The 13,852-nt window shown below is 41.6% G+C and overlaps 1 protein-coding gene across 11 annotated transcripts in view; it reads left to right on the plus strand.

Moving 5' to 3' along the window:
- GRIA4 (glutamate ionotropic receptor AMPA type subunit 4) overlaps positions 1–13,852 on the plus strand; it is a 398,776-nt gene that overhangs the window by 312,562 nt on the left and 72,362 nt on the right. For all 11 annotated transcript variants that reach the window (XM_047690816.1, XM_047690815.1, XM_047690814.1 and 8 more), the window contains one exon: positions 8,865–9,023. In XM_047690816.1, coding sequence (XP_047546772.1) covers positions 8,865–9,023 — 159 coding nt within the window. The remainder of the gene's footprint in view (positions 1–8,864; positions 9,024–13,852) is intronic.

The raw sequence follows: 13,852 nt of genomic DNA on the forward strand, positions 1-13,852 counted from the left end.
CATCTCATTGGATGCAGGAAATGCATTTGACAAAATTCAACATCATCTCATGATAAAAACTGGGTCTAGGAGGAACATACCTCAACATAACAAAAGCCATGTATGTCAAGCCCACATCTAATATCATACCCAATGTTGAAAAGCTGTAAAAGCTTCTCCTCTAAGGTCAGGAACAAGACAAGGTTGTCAGTCTCACCACTTTTTTTCAATGTAGTACCACATGTTCCAGCCAGAGCGATTAAGCAAGAAAAGAAGTAAAAGATATCCAAATTGGAAAGGAATACATAAAATTTTAGATGATAAAATATTATATATAGAAACCTTAATGAGTCCACCACAAATCTAATAGAATAAATGACTTCATTAAAGTTGTAGAATACAAAATCAATAAATAAAACTCAGCTGTGTTTCTATACAGTAACAACAAACTCTCACAAAGAGAAATTAAGGAAACAGTCTTGTTTACAAAAGCATCAGAGACTTTATATAAGTATTTAGGAATGAATTTAATCAAGGAGGTGAAAGATCTATACAGTGAAAACGCTAAGACATGGATGAAAGAAGACACAGATAAACAAAAATATATTGTGTGTTCATAGAATGGAAATATTAATATTGTTAAAATTCCCATACTCCCCAAAGCAGTCTACAGATTGAATGCAACCCTATCAAGATTAAAGGAGCATATTCCACAGAGATAGAAAAAATAATCCTAAAATATGTATGGAGCCACAAAAGACCTGGAATGGGTAAAGCCATCTACAAAGCTGGAGGCATCACCTCCTGATTCAAACTATATTACCAAGCTATGATAATCAAAACAGCATGATTTTGGAATAAAAGCAGACAAACCAGATCAGTGGAACAGAATATAGAGCCCAGGGATACACCCTGGCATACATGGTCAATTAACTTTCCTCAGAGGAGCCAAGAGTATACTATGGGAAAAGGAGAGTCTCTTCAGTAAATGCTATTGGGAAAACTAAATATTTACATGCAGACTGAGCCTTATCTTACACCGTGCACAAAAATTAATTCAGACATGGCTTGAATTCTTCAACATGAGACGTGAAATTGTAACGCTCCTAGAAAGAAGCCTCAGAAATAATCCCTTTGACATTGATTCTGGCAGTGCTTTTTTGGACTGGACTCCAAAAGCACAGGAACAAAAAGCAAAAATAAACAAGTGGACCACAACAAAATAAAAAGCTTCTACCTAGCAAAGGAAGCCATCAACAAGATGAAAAGGCAACTTACAGAATGGGAGAAAATATTTGCAAACCACATGTCTAATAAGGGGTTAATATCCAAAATGCACAAGGAATTTTTACAACTCAGTAGCAAAAACAACAACAACAGCAACAAATACCTCAATGAAAGAATGGGTGGGGGTGGGGGGGGCACCTGAGTAGCTCAGTTGGTTAGGCATCTGCCTTCAGCTTAGGTCACAATCCTCAGGGGGTCCTGGGATGAAACCCTACATCAGGCTCCCTGCTCAATGGGGAGTCTGCTTCTCCCTCTGGCTCTCCCTCTAGTTTCTGCACGCTCTTGCTCTCTCTCAAATAAGTGAAATCTTTTTAAGAAATAAAGAATAAAAATGGGCAAAGGACTGTTTTAACAAGACACACAGATGGCCAGCAGTACATGAAAAGGTGCTCAGCATCACTAATCATGAGGGAAATGCTAATCAAAGCTACAATGAGATATTAGCTCACACCTGTTAGCATAGCTATTTTCTAAAGGGAAGAACCAAATGCTGGTAAGGGTGTAGAAAAATGGGAGTCCCTTTGCGCTGTTGGTGGAAATGGGAACTGATGCAGCCCTTATGGAAAACAATATGGAGATCCTTCACAAAATTAAAAATAGCAATCCCAACTTCTACGTATATATCTGAAGGAAAAAAATCTGTATCAGAAAGATATCTATATCCCTGTGTTCATTGTAGCATTATTCACAGTAGTCAAAGTACAGAAACAGGGGGTGCCTGGGTGGCTCACTGGGTTAAAGCCTCTGCCTTCGGCTCAGGTCATGATCCCAGGGTCCTGGGATGGAGCCCCGCATCGGGCTCTCTGCTCTGCAGGGAGCCTGCTTCCTCCTCTCTCTCTCTCTGCCTGCCTCTCTGCCTACTTGTGATCTCTCTCTGTCAAATAAATAAATAAAATCTTTAAAAAAAAAAAAAGTACAGAAACAGTCTAGGTGTCCATCAACAGATGAATGGATAATATGTATATATATATACATCAGCCATAAAAAAGAAACTTCACCATTTCTGATAACATGGATGAACCAGGATGGCATAATGCTAAGTGAAAAAAAGACAAGAGTAAGACAAACACAGCATGACCTCACTTATATTGGGAATGTTTTAAAGAAATCTAACTCACAGATTAACTCCTGGAGAATACAGTGTTTCTAGCCAGGAGCTGGAGGGTGGGGAACATAGGAAGAAGTTGGTAAAAGGGTACAAATTTTCAGTTATGAGCTAAATGTGGTCTTGGAATCAAAGATGTAACAGGGAGGCCATAGCTTATACTACTGTGTTTTGTCATTGAAATTTGCCAAGAGAATAGAACTTAAGGGTTCTCTCGAAAAGAGAAAAAAATAAAGGTAAACATGTGAGGTGACGGATATGTTAATTAAATCGATGGGGGGAACACTTTCACAAGGTGTATGTGTGTCAAATCAACGGGTTGTACACTTCAGATACATTACAAGTGTACTGGGCAGTTATACCTCAGTAAAACTGAAGAAAAGACTGATTTAACAGCAGTAGCAAGAACTGATTTCTAAAATAACAATTCTTGGGGCACCTGAGTGGTTCAGTCATTAAGTGTTTGCCTTTGGCTCAGGTCATAATCTCAGGGTCCTGGGATGGAGCCCAGTGTCAGGCTCCCTGTTCAGTGGGGAGTCTGCTTCTCCTTCTCCCGCTTCTTGTGTTCCCTCTCTCACTATCTCTCTGTCAAATAAATAAATAAAATCTTTAAATAAATAAATAAGCAAACAAATAAAATAAAAATTCTTTCTGGTTACTGGTGGCTACTAGCAGTCCAGATGGTAGAAAATACTCTGTAGTCAAAACATTGAAAAAGCAGAAGGTATGAAGGCCAACTTGTATTTACCGAAAAGAGAATGAAGCAAGGCAGATATTACACATCAGTTGTGCTGCCTAAAATATATCGTGAATTTACAGGCATTTTTGCCAAAATCAAGGAACTCCCTTATTTAAGCAGGTTTATTTCCACAGGAACCTGAATTTCATTATGGATATTTTGGGGGGATTCTTTTCAAATGATAATCCTCTAAACCAAGAAACAAAACAAGTAATGTCCCGATATTGACTTCTTAATGGCCATTACATCCTTTGCCTGAAATATCAAAGGCAGATTCCACATATTTAAATAAAATAATATTCCATTTCATTATGAGTAAGGATGCAAATGGGTTGTGAAAGCTCATCAGCACTACTCAGAACTGTGTTTTCATTATCCATAAGTTAAATTTAACTATGATTCAATCTCATGCATCTTTCTATGTTGATGAAATGGGAATAGATTGATGTTTCCGTTCCCTTTGCCGCTCCTGCAGTGTGCTGGGACCTCACCTCCCCATACAGGAGCCAAAAGAAACAAGGATCCCTTTACTTCATGACTCAAACGTGACCCTGCTGGGGGTCCAGGACGACCCGCAGGGACTTGAGGCCATCCAGATCGCATGAGCTGGGCTTGATACGCAAGTGCAGAGACTTGCCCCTCCCAGATTCCTGAAAATTTTCTGTGATATCACTGCCATTGTCATTAACAATGGCATCTTAAGGACGAGTAAAATTTGTAAGAAAGGAAAGCTCACTCTTTTCTGTGTCCTGTTTTCGGTTTGTATGTGGAAAAGTTGTACTTGTACATGCCTGTCATCTAGAGTACTGGTGGAAGCATGTGGTATCTCATTAGATTAAATTCTGTTCTAGAAATTGCCAAGATACTTAGAAGCAGGAAAACTTTATTTGGTTCACTATAGTCTGTTTTTCAGAAATTTAAGTAAGAAAAATACATCCTGTCTTTGCCCACCAACTTCCTCTTTTCCAGTTCTTTGTTTACTTTGCTCCCGGATTTGTTGCTGTTTTGTTGTGTTGTTGTTGTTGAAGACAGGAATGACCATACCATTTCCCAGCTTAAATTATTCCTTCAGCTCCCAGCTGCAAATGCAGTAAAAGGATTTGGAGCTCTGTGAAAGGGAAAGACCCTGAGATCCCTCCAACTCTCCCTGTGGACGCCTGTCCTCTCCCCTCTTCTTAAAACTGCCTGGGGTTCTCAAAGGACATACTGCCATTGCCCATTTGTCACCACCTCCTACTGGACCAGCACACTGCACTGTCAAGAGCCTTAAGGGTGGAGTAGTGACACTGTTGTCGCTAAGGCACAAAACCCTTCCAGTTTTCTCCTTCCTGACCCCAGATCCTCTCTGCCACTCCACCCCCCACATGCCCCTTCTCAAAACCAGACTGGTTCCTAGACACCTGATACCTCCTTTACGTTCACAGGTTTAGCTTTGTCTCCTTGGGAGGCAATCTTTAGTCCACCCAATCCTGACACACAGTCCCTTCTTCCAGAAAGCTGTCCGTATGCACTTAATCGGATAGTGGCTCTTCTGGGCTCACAGGTCACCACAGGTACCAATAATATAGAATGCAATTATTTTTTTTCATCCATAAAATCATTATTTTACCTCTCCTCTGTACCAAGTATTGTCCATCACCCTTTCACCCAGCTGCAAACAAGACATCACTAGCACATGGCAAGCTCTTTAGGGGAAGAAACAATGTCAAATCTGACCTCCTGAAAAGTGCTCTTACCTTCCCTCCCTCTTTGTTGAAGCAGCCAACTGCCTATCCTCCAGCACCCAGCTTGTGTTTATGTTGTTGCTGTAATTGTTCCAATTAACCCTCAACGTAGATATTTATTCTGTAGACTGCAAAGTGGGGTTCAGGGTAATTTGCCCAAGATCACAGATCCTCAGTCTCCAAAGCAGGAATGAAACTCTGCCCTGTCTGATTGCAAAGAATAAATAAAATCAAAATTAGTAAATACCCAATTGAGCCACAAAGTGAACATGCATTCGAATATCTCCTGTACCCCCTTTGAGGGGGATCCGGCCTTACAGACATTCTCTGTATCTGTATTCAGAGCTTTCTTCTCCCATCCTCCCGCAGTCAGAGTATTTAAATATGGCCCCAGAGCAACAAGAAACTGTTGACATTTTGCACCTGTGAGGCAAATTCTTAAAATCTTGCTGTCATTTAGGTTTCTAATTTTTTAAAAATATATTCCGTTCACATTTAGGAAAACACCTGGCTCTTTCATGAAGTAGTATAAAATTACGGAATGATCAGAGTATATCATTAAAGATTAACCACAGCTCTTGCTTACCTGTCCCTCACCTCACCACACAGAAGCACACAGACACACACCATCCATGCCTTGTTTGGAAGGTAAGGAAGTTAAGATACAGACAGTTAAGTGACGTGTCCACATGTCAGCGTCTGGTTGATGTCAGAATGGGAACTAAAACTCAGTTCTCCATATTTACAGACTAGCACGTTTTTACTCAGGGGCAAGGACCCCACTCAAGATTCCATGAACTTGAAGACTTTGTTTTACCTTTTCCCTTGTGCTTACTGTATTTTTAACTTTTCTACATTGAGCACGTCTGATTCTACCATCTATAGACTTGGTCACCCAAAATGGGTATTTTGTCAATTACTTAACAACCTGGCTTTTAAAAGATGTTAAAAGGAAACCTCTCCCATTCTACTTAGCAGCCCTTCTGTCTCAATATGATTTCATCGTCCTTTGAGTTTGAAATAAAAAACAACAGAAATGTAATCAGAATTAGTCACACCCTAAAGGGCAAGCATTTTTTAAGCACCTGTGATGTGAATGGATATCAGTAGTCAGAGGGATATCTGAAGTCCTGCCATTTACTTCCTGATTTCCTGTGGCTTCTTTACCCCCAGCAGATGTATGAACTGTCAGTGGAGTTAAAAGGAAAATCAAGTTGAAAGTTAATCTTTCCTTAGGGTGTCAGTATATTATAGAGAGAGACTATATATACCGTTTACTTAGTTACTAATGACTGATTTCACACACACAGACACACACACACTCTGTAGAACTACAAGTTTACAACAGTGTCTTCTAGAACCATCACTCCACAGCACTCTCTGGGTCGGAACTGAAGTCTCAATAGGCACGAAGGTAACTGTTTCCAAGAAAATGACTTCACAGCCTAGATCATATCACTTTTCTATAGAAAACTGTTTGAAAGTGTATGAAAGGAAAAATATTGCTTGTACTCAAACAGACATAGCTAAAATTAACTGAGCCACCCACCACTCATTGAGGTCAGAACCGAAAGAAGCTTAAAATCCGATGTGGTGATATTTTTTTCCTTCACCTTCAGCCTAGCAGGATGGCATCAGAGAAATGTGGATATCAGTGAGACTTCACATCAGATGGTTTTTCCGAAGGCTTCAGCTTAGCCTGTGTGTCTTGCAGCTGTGGGAGATGCTGTGGAAGGAAGCATGGCAGGTCTTCTGTTTCAGCCACACTGAAAGAATCTAATAATGTCATCAATTAGCAACTAATGCAATAGTTGAATCGCTGTGGCTTTCAGAAAACTGGGATTTTATTTATTTTTTTTCCCCTGCCCATGGGTCTGCCCTGTTTTCTCATAGACGCAAACAAATGTTCAGCTGACATTTTACTAGCCAGAGATTGATGGACAGTGCTTTTCCCATTTCAGAAACATAGATTTGCTTTCTGGTGTCTGGTTTCTCTTCCAGTTAAATGAGAATGTTACTGATGTGCCATCAAATTAGCTGGCACATAATGGGCAGGAGATAAATATTTGTCGAGGGAATTAATTAATAACAACTATCTTTTACTGAATTCAAACCAGATGTGCCAGCGACTTTAGCATTGTCATTCTCATTTTGCGCATGGGAACCCCAAGGCCAAGAAGTTTCAGAGGTGGATTCAGGGCGTGGATAGTTTCCGACAGTATCACCCAGTCTCTTCTAGGGACATTGTTGATAAATACCACAATTAAAAACACACATACTTGGGTAAGAATCCACAGGAGCACAAGGCAAAGAAGGCCAAGGCAAGAGTCATCTTGGCTCTACTATGTGTTTCCTACATGATCTTCAGTAGTTTTTCTTTAATCAGCTGAGCCTTGGTTACCTTATTTGTAAGATAAGTCTAATAATAGGATGAATCTCAATGTCTCATTAGGAGAACCAAACTAGATCATCTGTGTCAAGTGCCCAGCACATAAGCAGCCCCCCTCAGTATTAGCTATAAGTACACATTGCTGGGGCTTCCTGTAGCAACTTCGCTTGTCAGTAGACTGGGCTGTTTCTTCCTAGACAGCAGTGTGCATACAGAACCTGCTTGGTTGGTAACAAAACATAGACATTTCCGAAATGAGAGAGCGGCAACACCAGGTCCTGGTCTTCTCCCTGACGGTTGCGCCCATCCCTGTGCTAACTGCAGTGTCACTGCTGCATAGTTCACTTTTGCCAAAAAAATAGAAAGCAGAACACTTTGCCTTAAGTTCACTACACAATTGAATCAAATTCACATTAAAAAAAAACTTGGGGTGCCTGGGTGGCTCAGTCAGTGAAGTGTCAGCCTTTAGCTCAGGTCATGATCCTGGGGTCCTGGGATTGGGGTCTTGGGATCGAGCCCCAAGTCACGGGGCTCCCTGCTCCGTGGAAGTCTGCCCCCACCCCACTTGTTCTCTCTCTCTCTCTCAAAAAAAAAAAAAAAAAATATATATATATATATATATATATATATATATGCGCTTAAAATTGTAAATATCTTTACTAAATACTAAGAGGAAAAAAAAGCAAATACAGATGCTAGAAACTCACGGCCATGTGTGCACACACGTTTGTGTTGGAGGGGGGATTACATTCTCTGAGCCAATAGCTTTGATTTTATTAATTCAGTTACCTAATAAGGTTTTTTTTCCCTCTTATAATTGCCCATTTGTTTTAGATTTTGTATTGAATGTTTATTTTTGTAAGGCACCTTAAATACTTAGCAGAAAAAAAAACAGGCCAGGTATTAAAAAATAGGGAAGGAGGAAGGGGAAAATAAACAACTTTCCAATATTTTTGAAACTCGGAACTACCTGTGGACTGAGAGAGAACACCCTTGCCTCAGCCCACCTGGTGAACGCCATTTTGTTTCCCACCACACAGAAGTCCACGAATGGCTTGTCTTGCTTTCTTCTCTTCCATTACCATGTCCCAGGACTTTGAGCATTGTAGTGACTCATATAATCGAAGTTTTTAACTCTCCCTGGCTCAAATTATTGGCTCCATCTGCTTTTAGACCACTGTGTAATTAAACTGAACCCCCCTAAAAGTTTGCTACCCATCACAGACTCAAACTATCATAATACCTTGATATCTTCTTCACGTAAGACACATTTCTGCATACCTATATCAGAGGGCAATTGAGCCCTCAACCAGAGACTTTTTGATGGTATCATTTTCATCTCCTATATCTGCCTCCATGCTTCATAAAAGGCATTCAGAGGCATTCAAGAAATACTTGTTAAATGGAATTGAACTGAAAATATTTTTGTCCTCATGTATTAGATTTTGGATGACAGAATTTAACAGCTAAATTAGGCATAATTGAACCCTCCACCTGTTTCCAGCCATTGCTTTATCAGAAATCTAGATAGATACACATGTTGGTTATTAACTTACCTAATGTTGGTTATTAACCTATGTTACCATTGAAGAGCTGTAACATATAATGAACCAAACAAACTGTCATGTTGATTTCTTACAGGGTTTCAAGGATATTTCTCTTGAGAGATTTATACACGGTGGAGCCAATGTTACGGGATTCCAGTTGGTCGATTTTAACACACCTATGGTAACCAAACTAATGGATCGTTGGAAGAAACTAGACCAGAGAGAGTATCCGGGATCTGAGACTCCTCCAAAGGTATGAGTTTACAGCAGGAGAGCCAAAGCAAGAAGGCAGAGTGCCACCTTGCTTGATTGTGGCTAGGTTGTGTGTGTATCCTGTGACTCAAATTTTTCAGCACTCTACCCGCATCTGCAAATGACCCACCGTGACAGTGGATTTGGGGTCATAAACTAATTTTAGCAAGTAGTCAGATGGACAGATGTGGGATCCATGAATGAGGAGGATCAAATGCACTTCCTTTAATTGTACTTGATTTTTTTGGTGTCTCATCAAAGATGTAAAACATGATTTCTGATCTCTCGTGACTCCCTGCCTGAAGCAAAAGCAGTCTTCCGGAATAAAGGTATTCCACAAGATAGGCCTAGCGAGTCTTTCCAGTCAGATGTCTTTCTGCCCCCTTTCTGGTGAGCCAAACTGAACTGCCCTACATTTTCCCTCCTTCCCAGTCCCTGTGCTCTTGCTTCAACCTCCACTGCCCTCCACTTCATTTCCGTCTGTCAAATCCAACCACCTCCTGAGCGTTTATCTCAAACACTACTTTCTCTATGAAACCTTTCCTTAGATTTCCAGAAAATATCAGCTGTGTAATCTCTGTAATATTTGACTGAGTTATTCTCCCCAAGGATTTAACGTAATTTTTTTGTGTACTTCTTGTTCCCCTTCCCTGAAGTCCTTTGGAGCAGTATGGTCTGGGACACATCCTTCTTGTCCTTGCCATTCCCAGCCAGTGTCCAGCACACTTTGCACAGAGCTCACAGATACCATATGCTGTTTCATTCTTTTATTTTTTTAAAGATTTTATTTATTTGACAGAGTGAGAGAGATCACAAGTAGGCAGAGAGGCAGGTAGGAGGGGGGGGTGGCAGGCTCCCTGCCGAGCAGAGAGCCCACTGCGGGGCTGGATCCCAGGACCCTGAGATCATGACCTGAGCCAAAGGCAGAGGCTTTAACCCACTGAGCCACCCAGGCGCCCTGTGCTATTTCCTTTTTGCAACCACCACAGGAAATAGTATTCTCTGGTTTGGTTTGGATTGGTTTGGTTTGGTTTGGTTTGGTTTTGCTCTGTTTTGTGCCCCATATCTGAAAAATGTATACATTCCCCTAAGACTGTGAGTGGCAGAGTTAGAATTCATGGAGCTCTTTCTTCTCAAAGCGAGGACTCCTGGTGCTGCACTATGATTCTGCCAGACTCCATCTTGTTATCTACAAACCTCGGTAAACAGAGCTCACTTCACCATTGAAATCACTGGTTGAAGCAGGAAATAACTTTCGGCTAAGACCTTGGTTTTACCCTGCCCTAAAATGAAGCATTTATTCAATAAGAATGTTCTAGATGCCATCCAGAATTGTGCACCCATAAATATAAGTTCTTGGACTTTAACTCAGTAAGACATGCGGAAGGGAATTAAATCCCTTGAAAAGGTAAGACCTGTTTAAACTACTGCCTCTTTCATGTCTCAGCCCTGTGACCTGTCAGAGGCTTTTGCTGCTCCAGCCGGCTGTCTGCTTTTCTCTGCCTCACTCTGTATGAAAATCAGTCCTTTTTTCTAGTTCACGTGTTTCACACAAGTGGATGGACTTCTTAAAACACAGCAGGTGCATTTGCTTTTTGGTGCTATCTCTTCCCAGCTTTTTCCTCCCTAGTAAAAAAGCGACAGTGTTTTTCTCTTTTTTCCTTTCTTGATCCTAAAATAGTCTTCTCATGCCTTTTATGTCTTTAGTAGTTCTCCTTTATTTCTTGTTTTTATTTTCTTACTTTAGAAAACAAAACAAAACGACTTGGTGGCTTTTTCTACTCAGGTGTGCTTGGTCCATGCAGGGGAGGACGTATGTTCCTGTTTGGCTTTGCACTGTGCTTAAGCACCTTCATTGCCGTCAGCCTCCCCATCCCAGTGGTGAGGGTGTAAGTCTATCCATAAGTCTCTTTTGTCACGTCTTTGAAGAATGTATTGCAAGGCTGTTTATTGACATGTCTCACACACATGTTTCTGATGAAGCTTTTTAACTAGGTTCTCTACCACTGAAAGATTTATCTTCTTTATCTCATCCACATTTCAGCCTCTCTTCCTCAGAATGCCAGCTGGTGTGCCTACTGATCCTATGGCCTAAGTTTGCTTCCTGCAGTTGAATTTCAAACAGTTGTTTTTCTCTTGCAAGGCCCGAAGCAAGGAGACCATCCTCCATATTCCATAGCACAGAGCTACCTTTGGCACAGGCTTAGAATGTGTTCCTCCCCAAGAACTGACCATATGGGTTTCCTAAAACAGATCGTGCGGGGTTTTGGTCATGATTAGCAGTCCGTGCTCTGCCGTGCTTCGGAAAATTGTGCCCTCTTTTCCACGTGTTCAGGAAGTCCCGTAGTCAAACTATGCACATATTCCCTGGTCCTTTTATGAAATTTTCAGCTTATACAAGTTACATTTTCTTCTCTTTTTCCTCTGAGTAGTGCCTTTCCTAGGCTGAGTAATTTTTCCCACTGGCTTTGTCTCTTCTCCCAGAGAAATGAGGGGGAGTTGTCGGAAAGCACATGGCATGTACTGCATTCTGCACTTTGGCCCTGGGTTACAGTAGAAATGTGGGGTAATGACTCAGCACTGCTGCACACACTCACAGCAGGTGTGGGCAGAGTGATGCTCTTTCCTGTGGACTGCAGTGACCAGTGTTAAATCGGTAGGTGTTATTTCTGGCATCTTAAATCTAAGAAGCGGTCAACATTCCCACATTCTTCTGAGAAACCAAACTGGCATACACACGTCAAGTCAGTAAGTACATACTGATCTCCAGGAGCCTTGCTCGGCATTTCAGAAGAGGCATCCCTGGGACTCATCCACAGCGTGTGACCACAAGGCAGCCGGAGGCATCATGCACTTAGCCAGTTAGACTTCTCTCCTCCTACTCACACACAACAGAAAGAGGCCTTGCTTTTCTCAGCTGATGGAAAACTGTATTAGAATTTCTGAAGACTGGAAGAGATGATGCTGAGTGAAATAAGTCGAGCAGAGAGAGTCAATTATCATATGGTTTCACTGATTTGTGGAGCATAACAAATAACATGGAGGACATGGGGAGATGGAGAGGAGAAGGGAGTTGAGGGAAATTGGAAGGGGAGGTGAACCATGAGAGACTATGGACTCTGAAAAACAACCTGAGGGTTTTGAAGGGGTAGGAGGGTGGGAGGTTGGGGGAGCCAGGTGGTGGGTATTAAGGAGGGCACGGACTGCATGGAGCACTGGGTGTGGTGCATAAACAATGAATTCTGTTACGCTGAAAGGGGGGGGATTTAATAAATTAATAAATTAAAATTAAAATTAAATAAAATTTTTTTAAAAAGCAACCCACAGAATGGGAGAAGATATCTCTTAATGACAATACAGACAATGGGCTGATATCCAGAATTTATAAATCAACACAAACAAAACAGATAATCACGTCAAAAAATGGGCAGAAGACTTGAACAGACACTTCTCCAATGAAGACATACAAATGGCTAACAGACACGTGAAAAAATGTTCATCACTAGCCATCAGGGAGATTCAAATTAAAACCACATGGAGATACCACCTTACACCAGTTAGAATGGCCAAAATTAGCAAGACAGGAAACAACATGTGTTGGAGGGGATGTGGAGAAAGGGGAACCCTCTTACACTGTTGGTGGGAATGCAAGTTGGTGCAGCCTCTTTGGAGAACAGTGTGGAGATTCCTCAAGAAATTAAAAATAGAGCTTCCCTATGACCCTGCAATTGCACTACTGGGGATTTACCACAAAGATACAGATGTAGTGAGAAGAAGGGCCATCTGTACCCCAATGTTCACAGCAGCAATTGCCACAGTCACCAAACTGTGGAAAGAACCAAGATGCCCTTCAGCGTACAAATGGATAAGGAAGATGTGGTCCATATACACTATGGAGTATTATGCCTCCATCAGAAAGGATGAATCTCCCACTTAGTATCAACATGGACGGGACTGGAAGAGATTATTCTGAGTGAAATAAGTCTAGCAGAGAGAGTCAGTTATCATATGGTTTCACTTACTTGTGGAGCATAAGAAATAACACGGAGGACATGGGAAGCTGGAGAGGAGAAGGGAGTTGGGGGAAATTGGACGAACCATGAGAGACTGTGGAATCTGAGAAACAAACTGAGGGTTTTGGAGGAGTAGGGGTGTGGGGTTGGGTGAGCCTGGTGGTGGGTATTATGGAGGGCACGTATTGCATGGAGCACTGGGTGTGGTACATAAACAATGAATTCTGGAATTAAAAAAAAAAGAATTCCTGGGACGCCTGGGTGGCTCAGTTGGTTGGACGACTGCCTTTGGCTCAGGTCATGATCCTGGAGTCCCGGGATCGAGTCCCGCATCGGGCTCCCAGCTCCATGGGGAGTCTGCTTCTCTCTCTGACCTCCTAGCTCATGCTCTTTCTCACTGTCTCTCTCTCAAATAAATAATAAATAAAATCTTAAAAAAAAAAAAAAAAAAAAGAATTCCTGAAGAGTGTGTTTTCTCCTTTTTAAATCCCCGTCTTGATCTCAGCTCACATCTCAATCAGGGTCTCAGGCTCCTGAGTTTAAACCCCACATTGGGCTCCACTCTGCACATGGTGCCTACTTAAAAAAAAAAAAAAAATCAGAGGGGTACGATTTGGTATACATTATGTGTAATAAAATGGTAATAGAGGGCGCCTGGGTGGCTCAGTGGGTTAAAGCCTCTGCCTTCGGCTCAGGTCATGATCCCAGGGTCCTGGGATCGAGGCCCGCATCAGGCTCTCTGCTCAGCGGGGAGCCTGCATCCTCCTCTCTCTCTCTGCCTACCTCTCTGCCTACTTGTGATCTCTCTCTCTGTCAA

The sequence above is a fragment of the Lutra lutra genome, chromosome 10 (assembly GCF_902655055.1).
Source record: "Lutra lutra chromosome 10, mLutLut1.2, whole genome shotgun sequence".
NCBI classification, from domain to species: Eukaryota; Metazoa; Chordata; class Mammalia; order Carnivora; family Mustelidae; genus Lutra; species Lutra lutra.